We start from the raw sequence: 18,414 nt of genomic DNA on the forward strand, positions 1-18,414 counted from the left end.
CACCGAGAGTGCATATTCAACCACATTTGCCTGCCCGTAATGCCTAAGAGGTTTGTCTGACCCTAACCTCTGTACCGGCTTATAAAACCGTTTCGGCCTAATGTGTACCGAAACATCCTGCTGTTGTTGTTGTAAAACTTGTGTACCTTCCCCTTGAACCTCCTCATGATCGGGTTCATCAATTTTTTTATCCTGAGTTTTATCTTGATGCTCAACCTGATCATGATTCCTAGAAACCCGTTGGTCTTCGACTTCTACTTCCACTACTTGAGCTTTAGTAGACCCAACATCACCACAACTAGGCACCGTAGCTTTCGCCATAGCTACAATAGATGACTCATCAAACACCACATCTCTGCTGATTATAAACTTCTTGTCTTCCGTACACCATAGCCGATAACCCTTGACTCCTGTAGCATATCCTAAGAAAATTGCCTTCTTTGCTCTATTGTCAAGTTTGTTTCCTTTAACATGGTAATAGGCCGTACAACCGAAAACCTTAAGTCTCTCGTAATCTGCATGTTCACCTGATCACACCTCGTAAGGTATGCCGCCATCTAAAGAAGAATGTGGAGACCTGTTCACAATATAACAAGCTGTAGCAACAGATTCTGCCCACCATTCTGCGCCTAATCCCGAATTGGAGCGCATACATCTAGCCTTCTCAAGTAGTGTACGGTTCAATCTCTCTGCGACTCCATTCTGTTGAGGTGTGTTTACTACTGTCCAGTGCCTCACAATGCCTTCCTGATTACAAAACTCCTTGAATGCCCCATCCGTGTACTCGGTCCCATTATCCGACCTTAACGTCTTCAGCTTTCGACCAGTTTTGTTCTCAACCATTGCTTTCCACACCAGGAATGTGTTGAATACCTCATTCTTATGCTTCAGAAAATAAAGCCAGACAAATCTCGAATGATCATCAACGAATGTAACAAAATACCTGGAACCACCCTTGGAAGGTAACTTTGCCGGTCCCCAGACATCGGTGTGTACGTAGTCTAACACCTCTTTGCTCCTGTGCTTGCTTGTAGAGAACGTCACCCTGTGTGCCTTCCCGAACACACAATGCTCACAAAACTCCATGAAAGGTTTTTTCATGTCCTTCAACAAGCCTTTCCCGCACATCAAAGATAGACCCTTTTCTGACATATGCCCCAAGGCGCATATGCCAAAGCCTCGTACTAGCCGTTGGATCCCTTCCACTGATTCCTACTGCTACATCTCCCGTAATTGTTGTCCCCAAAAGTTTGTATAAATTACCGTAACGAGTACCTCTCATTACCACCAAAGAACCCTTAACGACTTTTATGGAGCCATTCTCTATAATTATCTTACAGCCGTTCCTCTCCAACACACCAAGGGAAATTAGATTTTTCCGCAAATCGGGTATGTGTCTTACGTCCGTCAATGTTCTCACCACTCCATCGTGCATCTTGATACGTATTGTTCCGAGTCCAACAGTTTTACATATACTATCATCACCCAGTATAACTGTACCACCATCTATACTCCTATAGGTAGTAAACCACTCCCTATTTGGACACATATGGTGTGACGCCCCTGAATCAAGCATCCACTTATCGGAGATCTTCTCAGACACCTCTGTCACCGAGAAACATTCGTCAGGGTCTTCTGACACATATCCCGCCTCTTGTATCTCTTGTTTCCCCTTGTAGTCTTTGTTCTTTTGCTTCAACTTTCTCTTTGGACAAGCCGCTTTAAACTGGCCAAACTCACCACAACTAAAGCACGTTTTCTTGAAAGAGCCTCTAGATTTGGATCTAGATTTCCCGCCCTTTCCCTTTCCCCTTTCATTACTCCTCCCCCTCGTTACAAACAACCCTTGTGCTTGATCCTTGTCTACTCCACCCGACGCCATACTGCTAGTAGCAACCTTACAAAGGTCATCCACTAATAGCGAATTTCTCGTCTCTTCCATGCTTAGACTATCACTAACAAGCATCAAAGTTTGAACAAGGTTTTCATAGGATTTTGGCAACGAAAGTAACAATATAAGGGTTTGGTCCTCATCCTCAACCTTAACATCAATATCCTTCAAATCTGAGATAATCCTATCAAACCTATTCATATATTCCTGAATAGAAGAACCCTCTTCCATTCTACATGTGAATAATTTGGATTTTAAGTAGACCCGATTCGTTAAAGTTTTCGTCATGAAGTTGCTTTCTAGCTTTAACCACACACTCGCCGCTGTTGCTTCTCCGTCTACTAGGAACGCCACGTCCCTCTCAAGACACAACATAATGGTTGCCCGTGCTTCGAGATCTAACTCCTCCCAATCCTCATCTGACATATCTCCTGGTTTCTTTCCCGTCAACGTCTTGTGTAATTTCTGTGAGATTAGCAGATTCTTCATCTGCATCCGCCGATAAGACAAATCGTTTTTCCCATTGAACTTCTCTATCTCATATTTCCCTGATTTGACCGTACCACTTCTCGATCCCATCTTCTCTTCGTTCAATCTCAACAAGGCTCTGGTACCAATTGTTAGAACTAAAAGTCGCGGAAGCTATCGAACCTATCCTAGAAATTGATCCGATTATGAAGATTAATCGAAAAGCTAAGTCAAAATCAAATATGCAAACAGAATTTAACGAGGTTCGGCTTGGAAGCCTACGTCCTCGGGCAAACAAGAAATCTTTATTGAAGGATAGACGAAGACGACTCACACAACCCGCAAGTTCGTCCAAAGATGGTACCGTATAGTAATTAACCTTCTATACTAAATCTTCGATGACCGAGAAATTAAACACCGCTAAAAAACTATGAACACAATTTCTCTCTTACTTGCTCGCTCTCTCTAGCTCTCTCTAAAGAAGAGTTGTTGTTGATGTTGTTGTTGGTGATGTGTTGTAATAGGCTCTCAAACCCCATATATATATCCAAGGATTTCCAATTTTGAGTCCAATTTGGACTCAAAATTGGAGTCGGTCCAATTCCACCGCCTTCACCAAACAGCCTCCAATTCCACCGGCTGCAATTTGAGATTCCACTCAAAATTGAGCAACTTCCAAAATTGAATAGTTGCCAATTTTGAGTCCAAAAATTGGAAATCCAATTTTGTAGCAATTTCTATCCCACCGACTGCAATTTGAGATTCCACTCAAAATAGAGAGCGTGTTCTATCGTTTATATTATTGTGCACTTGTTACACATTAAGTTATTTCCTATGTATTTGCCTATACGGCTTTTAACCGGGAGAGCATTGCAGCATATTTTCCATATGAACATTTTGATTCTCGGAATGGTAGGCAGTGCCCAGATAAAATTCCAGTTATGATTGGGCGTCGAGTTTGGTATATTACTAGTTCTAAGATAATTATACATTGATTTGACCGTGAAGAATCCAGAGTCTGTGAGAATCCATCTTTTTTTTATCTATACCATCACTATCAATAGGCATTGCTTTTATGAGGTTGCTAGTAGTGGAGTCAAAAGTATTGTCTAAAATGTTCTCATTCCACCTGCCATTATTTATGAGTTGAGCGACTGTGACAAGATTGGAATTATTGGTGTTAGTAAGGGGGGCATTGCAATGTGGAATCCAGTTATCATTCCAAATGTTAATGTTAGTACCATTATGTACTTCCCAACAAGTGAGGTTTCAAACTTGATTTACGCATTTACTTATATTCTTCCATATCCAGGAATGATATGGTTTTGCTGGGCCCGGCTGATAAATGTTTGGAAAGTATTTAGCTTTCATCACTTGCACCCAAGCTGACTTAGGTTCTGTCTGCAGTTTCCAAGCAAGCTTGCTAAGGAAAGCTTTGTTATCTATTTGAGGAACGTGTATGCATAACCCCCCAACCGTTTAGGGAGACTGATAAAGGACAAGGCTTTCGTACAAATGCCTTTAGACTTACCCCACCAGAATAACTTTTGGATAGTCATAATGCGTTTGTTGACACTCTTTGGGAGCGTGATGTAGATTGTTGCGGAAGCGTAAAAGTAATGGAATCCACCATTATAACAATGATAAAATACGTAAATAAACTGATAAAATACGTAAATAAACTGATAAAGTAAAGAACAAAACGATAAACTTGATTAATAATAAATTCGGTTGATAATATTCTCAAATCTGAATTAACAAAGACAGACTGGACTTCTCTTATATAGATATTGTATTTTCCTAGATAGACTCGAATAAAGAAAGAAGATAACTACTAAGGATACTTTCTTTGATTGCTAAGACACTAAAACATAGAAACCCTAAATACTAAAATTTGGAAACTACGCTAATGTAATAACCTGGCCGTTAGGCCCACTAATCTCTTGGACGAAAGGCCCATTAAGGGGATGGTCGCCATCATACTGCCCCGCTGCGGAACAACTTGTCCCCAAGTTGGTGTTGTCATAAAGAGGATCGTCTAGGTAATACGGATATATATCAGCGATGTTTTTTTTTTTTTAATTGGTAAGCGTGTGCCTCGATATATCAGCGATGTTGACGATAACTTTGGTGACGAGTTCGAAGGCGATCCTTAGTTCCCACTTTGCACGAAATTTGTTGAAAAACCGAAGAAGACAAAAATGGACCAAGTCACCAATGATCATCTGAAACCGATGATGTGAAGATTCACTCGAACGGAACAGTAGTGAATAATCATCCCAGAGATTTCGACATCTTGTAGTCTGACGAAAAAGACCACAAACGCCATATTCTTCCGTATGGACAAAGCAACCTTAAGTTTCTTCAAAATTATAACTTTGACTGCCTCTTCCCTTTGTATAACAACTTAGACTGACTTGTCATGTTCATCTTTGTGAAGTCTAGAAACCAAAACTGTGCCAATGTTTATCAATGTAGCTACTTCTCTAGCCAGTATAACAAAAGAAAATATCATGGAGGTTTCACTATTTCGTTTTTCAAAAGATAATATAGCAAGTATTCCATTGATCTTTCTAACGAGCAATTTTTCGAACACGGTAGAGACATCCACAAACATACTTATGTAATTCAAATGATCAACATCAAGATGCTCATCAAATACGTCATGTGCAAAGCATATAAAGCTGAGTCGTCCCGCTTCTTCCTCCCTTCCTTCGTTGTTTAAATTAACGGATACAAATGCCGTCATCTCTGACCTCAAACCCACACTCTCATCACCGGACATAAAACTAACCCTAGTTTTCAAATTCTTATAATAAGTAGGTGGTGGTGAAGGCATAAATTCAAACCCACCAACACTACTCCTTTTTCTCCTCTCTCTCAATGTTAATAATATATCACCACTAACCAAAGCGAAGTGTTGTAAACTTTCACCTTCATTATGTTCTAAATAAGTTTGTATTTGACTCTTCCTCTTTGTTCCATAAACCGGTTCATTCATCGGTAGCAAAATCATTTCATCATTACTTGATAAAACGACCGAGTTCAACTCACTCTCACTCGTTCCTACATCTTCTGATGTGAACTCAGCAAACTCATGAAACCCAGTAAACGATTTAACATACCCAACCGATTTAGCTAAATCATAAACATTACCAACCGCATGATCCAACCGTTTAATTCCAAAATCAAGATTTTTAAACGATGATGATTCATCCATTAGTTCAAACCCTGGTAAAAATATTAAATTAGGGTTAGGGTTTTTGATACTTACGTAATGTAATACAACATCACCGTAAAGTTCAGCTTCAGATATGAAAACTCCTGTTTCGATTTCAATCGGAGATGATGAAGGTTTTGCACCATTTGAAACACTCACATTGAATGCTTCTTCAGCATCATCAACTTCGATTCCGATGGATCTAACAGCGAGTCCATGAGAACACGAAAAAGACCTAGCGGATGAATGATTAAACGTCGAAATTGAAGCAGTGTTCGTTTGATTGCCGGCGATTGACGGTGAGTAAGGAGCGGTAAGTAAAAAGTTAAGTTCGCCGGAACAGAGAAGATAAGAAGCATGCGTCATGTTTCTGGTAGATAAATCAGATTTAGCTATAATCGGCACACCTAAACCCCATGAAAATCGACGAGCGGAGTTAATAGCATCAGTACACCAAAACTCAATGTGATGTAATCGTTTAACTTTGAATCGGTCTGATTTTGGATTAGAACGGACAAAATTACTGTATCCAACTAATTTGAATCTCGATTCACCATTCTTGCCTTTCTCCACCATTTTTTTCTCTTCTTCTTCTTCTTCTTCTTCAGAGTCAATCTCTTCATCATCACTGCTTTTAGGGTTAGGGTTTAAGAACTTAACATCTTTTCGAAGTGCAGAAGGCAAACGAGGACCAGATTTCTTCCGGTCACGTTTTTCTTTTTTCTGATTACTACCACCTTTCTGTTTCCGTTTGTTGTCCACTATTTTTAGGTCTTCGATTAACCCAAAATCAGTCTTCCTCACTGTTTTTCTTTTTTTAGTTATTGTTTGACTTGTAGCAGTGGAACCCAATGAAGATAGAGTCGGAGGAATTTTATGATTCGAAACCACTAATTTTTCTCCCGAAATTATACGCGGATCGAATAAATAATTCGGACTTGTGTTATTTAATTGAATTCCTTCTTCTTTTGTCGATTTTTCTTCCCCAGTCATTGAAAAACTAATATCTTTTTTATCAGTAATCTTTCCTTTAACAGTAATGGGCACGGCGGCTGAAGGAATTTCAGAAAATTTGCTCAATTAGATTCGAGATTGTTCATAAGACAAGTAATCATCTAAAGGGAGAAAAACATATCGAAAAATACTTTTCACTTGATTCCAATTATCTATGAACGATGTACCTTGATCAATGAGTCTCCATTGCATCTCGTTGAATTTTTCGTACACTCTTGTAGACAAGTGTTGTTCAAGAATAAAAACCTTATCTTCATCACAAACCTCTTGGTTTATAAACCAATCTTCTATCTGTTGAATCCAAAAATCTATATGATATTGACAATCGAATATAGGTATTTTGAAAACGACATTAATTTTATATTGATCTTCTCGATCAACATAGAGTTGTTGTGCGTCTCGCAAAGGATCCCAACCTAAACGTGGAAGATTTTTCAAACATTCAAGATGAGAAGTATCTAAAAAAATTTATCTGCTCCCAGATTCTTGAGGCTCTGAATACCAGCTGATGTAGATTGTTGCAGAAGCGTAAAAGTAATGGAATCCACTATTATAACAATGATAAAATACGTAAATAAACTGATAAAATACGTAAATAAACTGATAAAGTAAAGAACAAAACGATAAACTTGATTAATAATAAACTCGGTTGATAATATTCTCAAATCTGAATTAACCAAGACAGACTGGACTTCTCTTATATAGATATTGTATTTTCCTAGATAGACTCGAATAAAGAAAGAAGATAACTACTAAGGATACTTTCCTTGATTGCTAAGACACTAAAACATAGAAACCCTAAATACTAAAATTTGGAAACTACGCTAATGTAATAACCTGGCCGTTAGGCCCACTAATCTCTTGGACGAAAGGCCCATTAAGGGGATGATCGCCATCAGAGCGCGAAACATTGCATTTGATATCGGGGTACAGCGGACACCACGGAGGATATGACCATCGTGCGACTTGCTTGAGAAAGAAAAGAGTGATTCCATTTGTTGAGTTTGCGGTTTATTTGTTCGATTAAATCGTTGAAGACTTTGGTTTTGTTAGCTCCTATAGACAATTGTGCCCCTAAACTTTTCTGAGGCGGATGCATTTTTTACTTTAAGCGATCTCATAATCATACGTTTAAATTTTAAGTGTGAGTTTTTGGAAAAGAAGATGTTGGATTTATTGTAGTTGATCATTTGTCCTGAGGTTTCACAGAAAATGTTAAGAATATTTTTAAGGTTATGAATATTATCCATCGAGTATCTGTCGAAGATGATACAGTCATCGGCAAAAAGTAGATGAGTAATCTCCATATTCGAGCTGTTGACGGGGAAGCCCAAGAAATTACCTGACCCTAGTGAAGAGGAGATGAGGCGGCTAAGACCCTCCATAGCTAGAGTGAATAGGAACGGTGAAAGGGGGTTTCCTTGCCTGAGACCTCTCGAGGGGAAGAATCTTTGACCTGGGCGTCCATTCACCAGAACTGCCATAGAGGAAGTAGAGATGCAGTTGAAGATCATCTTGGTCCATTGTTCTGAATAACCAAGTTTTCTCAAAATCTTAATCAGGAAGTTCCACTCAATTCTGTCAAACGCTTTAGACATGTCCAGTTTGAGCCCGAAATATCCTTTTCCCCCCTTCATCTTTCTATAGGAGTGAATAATTTCCTGACCGATAATGATGTTGTCAGAAATCTGCCTACCAGGAACATAAGCAGCTTGAAAAGGGGATATGATATTACTCAGGGTACGTTTAAATCAGTCAGCTAAAATTTTAGTGATAATTTTGTATGTGGTATTAAGAAGGCTGATGGGGCGGAAGTCTGCAGGGGTTTGCGGAGATGGGGTCTTGGGGATAAGGCATATGTGCGTATGGTTAGACTCCGTAGGGAGCATCGCGGTGCTGAAGAAATTTTTAACCATGTTGTAGATATCTAGACTGACTGTATCCCAGTTGGATTGAAAGAAGAAAGGGGGGAAGCCATCAGGACCCGGAGCTGCTTCTTTCTTCAGCTAGTGTATAGCTCTGTCTATTTCCTCCTGATCTGGGATTTGGGTGAGCTCATGGTTTTGCTCATTGTTAGTAACGGGATGAAAGAGATTGACAACCTCTGAATTAATAGTATTATTGTTAGTGGTACTAATACTGTGAAGATAGTCTGAAAATATGTTTTGAATCTCACTCGAGTCATCCTGCCAAATATCATTTCGATCTTTAATAGCCAGGATCCTATTACTTCTATTTCTTTGAATCGCTTGAGAATGGAAATATTTAGTGTTTTTATCTCTGAAGGGTGATAAAGTCATTCTGGGACTTCTCATTCCACATACTTTCTTGAAGTTCGTAGAGATTTTCCAGTTCAGCTTGATGCTTGAGATTTTCCTCTTTACTTTTACTGTTCTGAATATTAGTTACTGCTTTCTTGATATTCAATATTTCCGAAAACATTCTTATTCTAGTTAGCAAGCTGTTTGCTCAAACTCTTCAGATTACATTGGATGTCGTCCATATAATGTATTTTATGATTGTTATCCCATTTATTGGCAATAAAGTCGTGGCAGTCTGGATGAGACATCCAGGTACGAATAAATTTGAAAGGTTTAGGTTGAGTTGGATTGTAATATTCAGTATTTAATAGAGTTGGTGGGTGATCAGATCCTACTGATTCTAAATGAGAGATACTAGAGTTATTGTAAGCCTGGAGCCAAGGTTGGTTAGCTAAAACCCTATCCAATTGCTCCAAGTGTAAGGGTTCCCCTTATAGCCTATATCTATGAGCTCCAGGTTGTTGATGATGCTATTAACTTTAGGGGTGTTTGAGTTAGAGGAATTGCTCTCTCCATTCTTATCTTGAGGGTCAAGGATGATGTTTAAGTCCCCTATCACAATCCATGACGTCTCCTTCCCTGGGTTAAGGTCAATCAGTTTTTTCCAGGGTTTCAGTTTGTTTTTGTTGTAGGGGATACCATAGAAACCCGTGATAAATGTACGATTGAAGCTTTGGTTCTCTGAAATATCCAAATGGATCATGTTGTTATCCGAATAAATGATATTAACCGGTATATGGTGTTTCTAGTACATCACTAAGCCACCTGTTATTCACCGGTTCGATGAAGTGACTCGCATACTCCTTGCCTATTCGAATGTTACTATTGATATTGGTCGACCTGTTTTTAGTCTCAGCAATGAAAATGATATCTGGTCTGTGTTTAGCTATAAGATTAAGGAGATATTTTTTCGTGAGGAATGAAGAGATCCCTCGAACATTCCAACTAAGCATAGATAGACTATTTTTAGTAAAGGTTATTATAGCCATGAGGATAAGGCCGGAAAGGGCTGGGCTCAAAACAAAATTATGCTAGAGGCACCTCTCAGCTGGACCTACCTAAGTAAAAGAGACACACAAAAAGACAAGGCCGGGAAAAGCTCCGGTGAGTCCCTAGACTCTCCGATAAGGATTCCAGCCACCCAAAAAGAAAAAAACAGAGAACAAAAGGGAAAAAAAGAATGAAACTAAAGATAAGACTACTAAGAAGAAAACTCCAAAGGAAACTAACCACAAGGAAGGATAAACATAAAGTTAAGCTAAAACTAGAAATTAACAGTCCATAACACAAGATCAAACAGTCTAATTACAGAGATCACACAGTAAAAACAACCCAAAACACAGTGATCTTCTATCTATCAAAGAAGATCACTCTAAGACTACCAAAATGCAGACTGATAATCTAGAAACAGGAAGAACAGAAGATCATACTACTAACAAAATACCAACCCTAATAAACTAACAGTGAACTTAGGAGAAAGAGTTAATTGACTAGACTAGGTTGTTCATCCGCCTCTTCTACTCGTGCAGTTGACAAAGTACCCGGAGATTCTAACAGTGAATCAGCAAACAGGTGGCACCTCCTCTCTTCTTGGCCGTCGATAGTTTCAGGAGGAGGAATGTACCAACTGGAGGGCATAGAACTCGCAAAATCATAATCAGCCCTCGATGCACCCGAACGACGAGAAAAAACCCCACCTGCTCCAGAAGAACTACTGTCAATAGATCTATCTCGAATCTTTTTAGCCTCTGACTGTCGGACTTCACTCTCTTCAATCTAGACTTCTAATAATAGATCAGATTCCTTCCTCTTACCTCTCTGACTTTGCTTGTCCATTGGGGTGGTAAACTCAGACTGGGATGGAGGAGGTTGAATCACAACAAGAGCCCATTTTTTAGGAAGGTTGCTAGAGGAGGGAGAAATATCCATCTTGGAACTAGAAGTCCTGACATTAGGCTTGATACGAGGAACTGCTGAATGCTCGACTATACAACAGAGATGACAAATAGCTTTGGGGAATCTCAAGTAACTAAAGTTGACCGGCTTACCTCCATCCGTGAAAATGGAATTCAAAGTTGCCAGCAAAGGAGTACGAACATCGTACATAAACTGGATACGAATCAGAGCATTAGGAACCATACTGAAGTTCTTCGGAAGAATCTGCATAATATACCCCATGCATTAGAAGATGACATCCAGATCTTGTCTGTTCTGAATAGCTGATGCGAGATCAGAGAAGCTACACCACATGGGTTCACACATCAGTTCAGGGACTTCCTCTATCATAGGAAACCCCTAATCAACCAAGGTCTACCTTGATTAATTTCATTCATGACGATCTGACTCCTAGGCTTGATGAAGAAGTGATTAGGGCCAAAAGGAGCTTTGGAGATGTCACATTCTCGAAAGAATCTTGATTGAGCAGACAAATACTTACGAATAAAGCCTATACCATAATCATAAGCACAACAGAGTCTAGCAACAAAACCTGCTTGAATTTCTTGAAGCTCTTTACTCACGGATGGCTTAGAGTAAGCTATGGTTAGGTTACCATAATCCGAAAGGTTCATTTGTAGGGCCATCTTATTAGTGAGGTCGTTGATGCTGGTCTCAGAGGGGTAAGTCGACATGAACAGAAGATAAAGGAGGATGAAGAAGAAGAAGTTAAGGAAAGAATCCCTTAAATGGAGAATGTGAACAAGGGAGATGAACTGATTAAATGAAGGGGTTGGGCGATTATACTTCAGTTGCATGTCCTCGATAAGCCCAAAAACCACTGTCAGACTCAACCCCAACCAATACCAAGACATCATCTCTCCTAGGGAAAGGAAGGAAATCCAAAGGTTTCAACCACTTGTGTGAAAGAATAAGGCGAACCAATCCACCAACACCAAGAGTAAAAGGGAGAGGAATAATCGGCGCACGCTCGAAGAGGAGGAATGAACAGCCTAATTTAAGCTACTTAGTGTTGACACATGGTGATCATGCAAAGATTAAACTAAATAAGCAATAAATAAACTACAGCTAAAAGATTACCTTGGTAATTATTACCTTTTCTCGTGCTGATTCTCAAGGTTGTTAATGATGACCTTCCCCTTATGCTTCGTCTTCCTCTTCGAGTTATCTCTGGGAATTAGTGGTGGAGCTTTGTCTTATTTGCTTTTCTCTCTTGGATTTTTGGGTAGGAGAATATTAATTTTGGATGTTAGTAATAGATAATATTGTAAATGAGGTGTGTGAGTTGTACTGGATCAAGAAGAGAAGCAGGGGAATATAACCCATGTGGTTGTTAGGAAAGTTGTTAGTTGTTAAGTTTCAGTTATAAGTTAGTTAGGAAGTTGTTAGTTGTTGTTTTTCTGTTTTCTTTCTTCCTATATAACTGTGTAATCTTCATTCCATTATTCAATGAGAAAGGTTTACAACTATGGTATCAGAGCAAGATAATTGATTTTCTATAGTTATTTTGAACTTAGCATATGCATTTCTAAAATCAGACTTATATTGTAAAGGTAATAACCAACAATACTTTGTGTAATCATCTATGATATTAGCATAGTATCTATAGCCACTAACAGATGGTACAGGTGCTGGACCCCAAAGGTCAACATGAAGTAATTCAAGTGGTTTAGAGGAACTAGAAACAGAAATAGTAAAGGGAAGCTTCTTGCTTCGACCTGTCTGGCAATCATTACAAAAGATAGGCTTCATAGAAGCATTATTTGGGAGGATGAAGGGCTTGAGTCTTTGAAGAGATTGGAAAGATGGATGTCCAAGTCTCTTGTGCCACAGATGATCTTGTGAGCACTGAGTTGAAAGGGCTTGAGCTGAGTTTGAGTTGTTTGAAGAAAGTGAAATTGGATAGAGACCACCCTCAGTTGGCCCTTGGAAAAGAGTCTTGGTCGAGTTGAGGTCCTTCACATAATACCCAAATGGATCAAATGTCAATGAGCAATTATTATCAGTTGTAAACTTATGAACTGATAAGAGATTGTGAGAGGCATCTGGTACTCTAAGTACATTGAGAAGATTAAACTTTCTATTATGTTTAATGAATGAAGTATATCCTGTGTGAGTAATATCCATACCTTGGACATTAGCAGTGGTGATTCTCTCTCTACCATTAAAATCAGAAGAAGAAGTTAATTGAGATAGATCAGGAGTTATATGATTAGTTGCTCCTGAGTCAGCAAACCATGGATTGTGACCAAATACATTAGCTGAGGCAAGCATAGCAGCAATGTTAGATGGTGGAGTCCTTCCTTGATAAGAAAAATTGATTCTATGATAACACTCCAAGGCTGTGTGTCCAACTTTGTGACAGATTTGGCACACAGGTCGACCATTGTTGGAAGAATTAGAAATTTGATGATTAGTTCGATTGAAATTGCCTCTTTGACTTGAGTTGCCTCCTCTTCCTCTAAAGGAGTTGTAACCTCTTCCTGAACTTTGATTATTCACTTGATTTCGATTAGAGAAATTCTGATTTGTAGAGTTTCCTTGATAAGAATTAGCAGACTTGTTCTTAATTTGAGAATTAGATCCCATTAGAACACTATGATCAGAAGACACAGTCATCTTCTTCATCTTATCACTTAGAGTGATTTCCTCACTTAACAGTAGATTGTGTAATTCATTAATTGTAACAGGAGGATGTCTAATTCGTATGGAAGTAGAAAAGGCATCAAATTCAGAAGGTAATCCACTTAAAATACTCAAAATGACTTCCTTAGAGGAAGCAGGACTTCCAGCAGCAGCAAGACTATCACAAATTCTTTTGATCTTTACAAGGAATTCTGGAATGGTATCATTATCTTTCTTGCAATCTCTTAGTTGTCTTTCAAGTTGAAGAACATGAGCTGTTGAAGACGCACCAAATGATTCTTCAAGACTATGCCAAAGTTCAGCAGATGTAGTTGTACCAACTACATAAGGAACCACTGATTCTGAGAGAGTCGAATTGATCCAGATCAGAAGAGTTTGATCCTCATCGATCCAGTCAATATACTCTTGATTGATGATATCTGCATCAAGAAATTTGTCAGGACAAGGTCTGGTTCCATCGATTAAGCCTAGCACCTTGTATTTCTTTAGAATTGGGAGAAACATTGACTTCCAGGCTAGATAATTATCTGGTTGGAGTTTGATTGGGATCGCATTTCCCATGGAGTTGATAGAGAGAGAAGTTATTTTACTTGATTCCATTGAATTTCAGAAAAGAAAGTTGCAGATTTGAAGAAGACGAAGAAATTCTAGTGAGAGAAAGCTTTGATTAGAAAGAAAGTTGCAGATTTGAAGAAGATGAAGAGGATGAAGATGAAGATGAAGAAATTCTAGTGAGAGAAAGCTTTGATTAGAATATGATGATTCGTAAAAACTTGAGGATCATAGCTCTGATACCATAGTTGATTGGGCTGGAAGTCCATCTGACAGTCGATCAATGGGTGGTTTCATCATTTTTCTTGCTGGAAATCCCATCAGCTGGTCTGCTAAGAAGCAGCCCACAGTGTCAAGGTCTTCCACAGAGGCTGAGTATCGTGCTCTAGCACATTCAGCTGCAGAAGTTGTATGGGTATGCTCCCTCTTAAAAGAACTACATTGTTCTCTCTCCACTCAACCTACTTTATATTGTGACAACATTTCAGCTCTTGCTCTAGCCTCTAATCCAGTGTTTTACTCTAAAATCAAACACTTAGCTTTGGATTTTCACTTTATAAGGGAATTGGTTACATCTCGGCTACTTGGTCTTCAATACATATCCACCATTGATCAACCTGCTGATACACTTACTAAGTCACTACCTGGTCCTCGATTTCACTCTCTCAAGTCCAAATTGAAAGTTTGTGCTTCACCAACTATCAATTTAAAGGGGGGTAATAGATAATATTGTAAATGAGGTGTGTGAGTTGTACTGGATCAAGAAGAAAAGCAGGGGAATATAACCCATGTGGTTGTTAGGAAAGTTGTTAGTTGTTAAGTTTCGGTTATAAGTTAGTTAGGAAGTTGTTAGTTGTTGTTTTTCTGTTTTCTTTCTTCCTATATAACTGTGTAATCTTCATTCCATTATTCAATGAGAAAGGTTTACAACTAGTTAGTGGGTTTTTGTAGTTGCATGTGTGCTCTGGGTACAATGCAGCTAGATCCGAGAGTTAATGGAGTTACAATGCAGCTAGATCCGAGAGTACAATGCAGCTAGATCCGAGAGCTTCTCTCTCTTCAAAAACCCTATTCATCCCTTTTCCAACATATCTTTTCCTTTTTCGAATCTGGCCAGTTTCTCTCGCCTCAATTGTGACAAAATAATTTTTTTGAAAAAAGACAGCCTTTGGAATTCATATACATGTCATCAAAAAGAAAAAAAAAAAAAAAACCTAACACCCTACAAATACTGATCTTTAACTTCATTAACATTTCATTCTCTTTCTCTCATGTATTAGTTTTCCACCCACAATACTTACTAGGCTAATTTTGCAAGATCTGTGGCAACAATTTTCTTAGCAAAAGCATCAGAGAAATTCACTTCATTTGTCAATTCTTGCTTTTAGAGGTATTATCACCTAAAGCTTTTATTATCCCTTGAATGGCGCCCAAGGCAGCAGCAATAGAACAGAGCAAGCAAAGCAGATTGAGAAGCTGAAGTCCTGTCCATCTAACACTATACTTCTTTATCTTCCTCTGAGATATGTACATAGCTATAGGGAAGTAAATTGTTAAGGGCCAATAACCCGTAGCTCCCAAAAGCGCAAGTATTTCGTTAAAGAAAGGAGTCCCGATTCCAATAATTGTACAAAATGCCACATATAAACTCCTCCATACCAATCGAAATAGGTTAACACGGAAGTGTTTAATACCCGGTATTGAGTATTCGTGTCTTACGAATTTCGATGTTTCCCATCTATTTCCACAGTTGGTCTCTACCGCTGCAAATAAGGGTTGGCTGTAAACCTACAAAAAGCGAATTCACAGGTGGACGACTATTAGCCTGACCAATTTAGAACTGTTCTAAAGGTCTAGTTTTGAAAATGGTAGCTAGCTAGGTAAAGTTGGACGCTATATGTACATACTATAATGAAGTTAAACAAGAAATAGAAACTTGAATATATGAGATAGTACCTGATATGCACCACATATGTGTACTATAATGCAGGCATTCGCGAAGTTGACTAACCACAGAGGATGATGTTCTACTCCAGTTAACATGTTACCCGGGGCATCGTTTCCATATGCAGCATAGCCAATGCATCCACACAATGCATAGAAAATGCTTGTTACTGTAACAGAGTAAAGGTTTGCCTTCTTCATCTTTTTATTCTCTGCAGGAGCTTTCATCGTGTCCTGAAAACCACATAAGCTTCAAGTTAGCACCATTTTCTAGTTTTGATTTTAAATGAGTCAATTATTTATCCCTCAATCTAGATGGAAAGTAAATTTGACTGAAATGTGTCAAGAATGTCTGAATGTCTTGGTTCATGGAAGAAAATAACAGACAACCCCTTGCAAGAGAAACATGATAGTAAACTTACTTGAATTTCAATGAGGATAAAAGCAAGTGAGAAGGCTACTTCTATATCTCCAAGTGCACTAAACATGCCCCATGTTTTCTCAGCAACAGATAAATTCGGCCCGAGTTCGCGGCCGATCAAAGTCGTCTTCCCCGTATTTCCTACGTGTATTAATTATTTGAAAATTGTCAAAACATTAGATGATCATGGATGATATCATATAAAGAACTCGCAATCTAGACTTACCCGAAGTGACTCTTTGAATGGAGAAACCAACTCCAATGCCAGCATATAAGAAAGACATGATAGCAGCAACGGTCGAGAGCCATGTCAATTCATGAATATTTGGGATTTGAGAAAGAACAAGCTCAACAACCCCAAACAAAATCACGAACGGAGTAACAGATCTTTTACTTGAATCTTTGTCATTACCATACTTGCTCATACAAGTAGATTCATATATTGCACTGAAATTATAAATTAATTGAATTCAGTATTTAGTTAATAAACCAATTCATGAAAATGTGATGCATATAGATATTGACAAGTTCTATATCAAGAAGTCTTCGAGTTGTCCAACATCCAAAGTACGAAGGAACTTACTACATGCTAATCCCTGTAGTAATTGCGTAGCCAATACCAAAGCCGATAATGTTGATATACTGAGCGATCCCGCAAATTGTTCTCATTCTTGAACCTAGAAAAAGTCCATTGTTTAAACTAGTTCTTGTAACTTTAACGAGGTTATGTGCGTGTGTGTGTGTGTGTATGTGTGTGCGCGCGAGAGAGAGAAAGAGACGAACGCAAGTTATGATAATCCATTCCCCAAAAGTACGCCCGGGTGCCCCTTACTCAAACCCGGCAAAATCTTTCCTATAGGTGAAAGTGGTTGCATCACTGCCTACTTTTGGGAGTTTATGGAGGCGTCATAGTAAGTTTGTACCTAAGTTGTTTCCAACAGCTTCCATATAAGAATAGTTTCGCTTTCCAGTAACAGGGTCAGGAGATCTGTAACAATCAGCTAAGAGACCGGACGTGAAGTAGGTAAGTATTGAAAAGACGAAAAGAGCAATGGGTCCCAAAACCCATCCCAGTTGCGCTACACACCAAGGCAATGATAGCACTCCTGAACCGATAACCGCTGTTATTATATGTGCCGCTCCAGTCAGAGTTGTTCCTGCATGAATATGTGCTTAAATACTCAATTACACCAACTTCAACTAAGAAAGACTGACATATCAAAGAAATGTGTGTGATGTAACTGTGGAAAAATTACAGAGTAACACTTGTATTTTCATTGACAAAGTTCACCAAACTTCATTTTTAATAAAGACAGTTAAACAAATGGCTGAATCCTATCAGAAATGTGGAAAAATTCACTTTCTCTAGAATATCACTACTGATTGAAAAAACCTTAAAGATTTTGCTGAAGAAGAGAGAGAATGAAAGAAGATAAATGAAAGAAAGAAAGCAAAACCTGTGAATTTAAGAATGAAAATGTTTGATGTAAATATAAATAATGAAACAAACCAGTTCTTTTTGGCTTTCCATCATCATCAAAATTTTCATCCATTCCACCAGTAGTTACTGTTTTCTCAGAATTCTCCACTGTTAAAGTAGTGAAATTGCTCATCTCCATCATCTCAGTCCCACCAAATTTTGATCACCTACTACCCTAGTGATAGTGGGGGAGTTCTTTTGCTGTCAGATGCCAAATAATGAAGATCTGATTTCAGATGCATAATTGATTTCGAATGATGTGTATATACTTGGTCAGGTTCATCTTAAGTTGTTCTTTTTAAGAAAAGATTGAAGAGAAAGCATGTTTGGAAACTATTTGTGACATTTTTTGGACAATAATTTTGAATTCTTTAAGGCCATGTTTGGCGGGTGGGAATAAATATGAATATTGTGATCAAAATATTTAGTTTCACGTTTGGTTTGACAGAGAAGATCCATAACTTAGTGTTTGGTTCGTAGAGGAATATGATGTAAATTTTT

General features: G+C 38.5%; 1 protein-coding gene and 1 pseudogene across 1 annotated transcript; both read right to left on the reverse strand.

The window, feature by feature from the left end:
- Positions 1-4,766: 4,766 nt before the first annotated feature.
- On the reverse strand, positions 4,767-6,155 carry LOC147556681 (4-hydroxyphenylpyruvate dioxygenase pseudogene; annotated as a pseudogene).
- Positions 6,156-15,439: 9,284 nt separating this feature from the next.
- On the reverse strand, positions 15,440-18,052 carry LOC147556682 (amino acid permease 6-like). The gene is made up of 7 exons (XM_086658678.1): positions 17,944-18,052; positions 17,357-17,590; positions 17,017-17,110; positions 16,660-16,880; positions 16,435-16,574; positions 16,025-16,246; positions 15,440-15,856 (listed from the first exon to the last, which is right to left on the reverse strand). Exons 1-7 carry the CDS (start codon positions 18,050-18,052, stop codon positions 15,440-15,442), a joined length of 1,437 nt encoding a protein of 478 aa, XP_086514804.1.
- Positions 18,053-18,414: the final 362 nt, after the last annotated feature.

This window comes from Eschscholzia californica, unplaced genomic scaffold (assembly GCF_041429995.1).
Source record: "Eschscholzia californica isolate CP2 unplaced genomic scaffold, dmEscCali1.0.p SCAF_2, whole genome shotgun sequence".
Taxonomy (NCBI): domain Eukaryota; kingdom Viridiplantae; phylum Streptophyta; class Magnoliopsida; order Ranunculales; family Papaveraceae; genus Eschscholzia; species Eschscholzia californica.

What these genes read in the sequence shown, in the direction of transcription:
- LOC147556682 (XM_086658678.1), bottom strand. Translation starts at nt 18,052, where the DNA reads ATGGAGATGAGCAATTTCACTACTTTAACAGTGGAGAATTCTGAGAAA. An exon ending in TGGAAAGCCAAAAAGAACTG is followed by an intron (nt 17,591 to 17,943) that starts GTTTGTTTCATT and finishes ATATTCATGCAG; the next exon opens with GAACAACTCTGACTGGAGCG. An exon ending in TTATCCTCATTGAAATTCAA is followed by an intron (nt 16,247 to 16,434) that starts GTAAGTTTACTA and finishes TGTGGTTTTCAG; the next exon opens with GACACGATGAAAGCTCCTGC.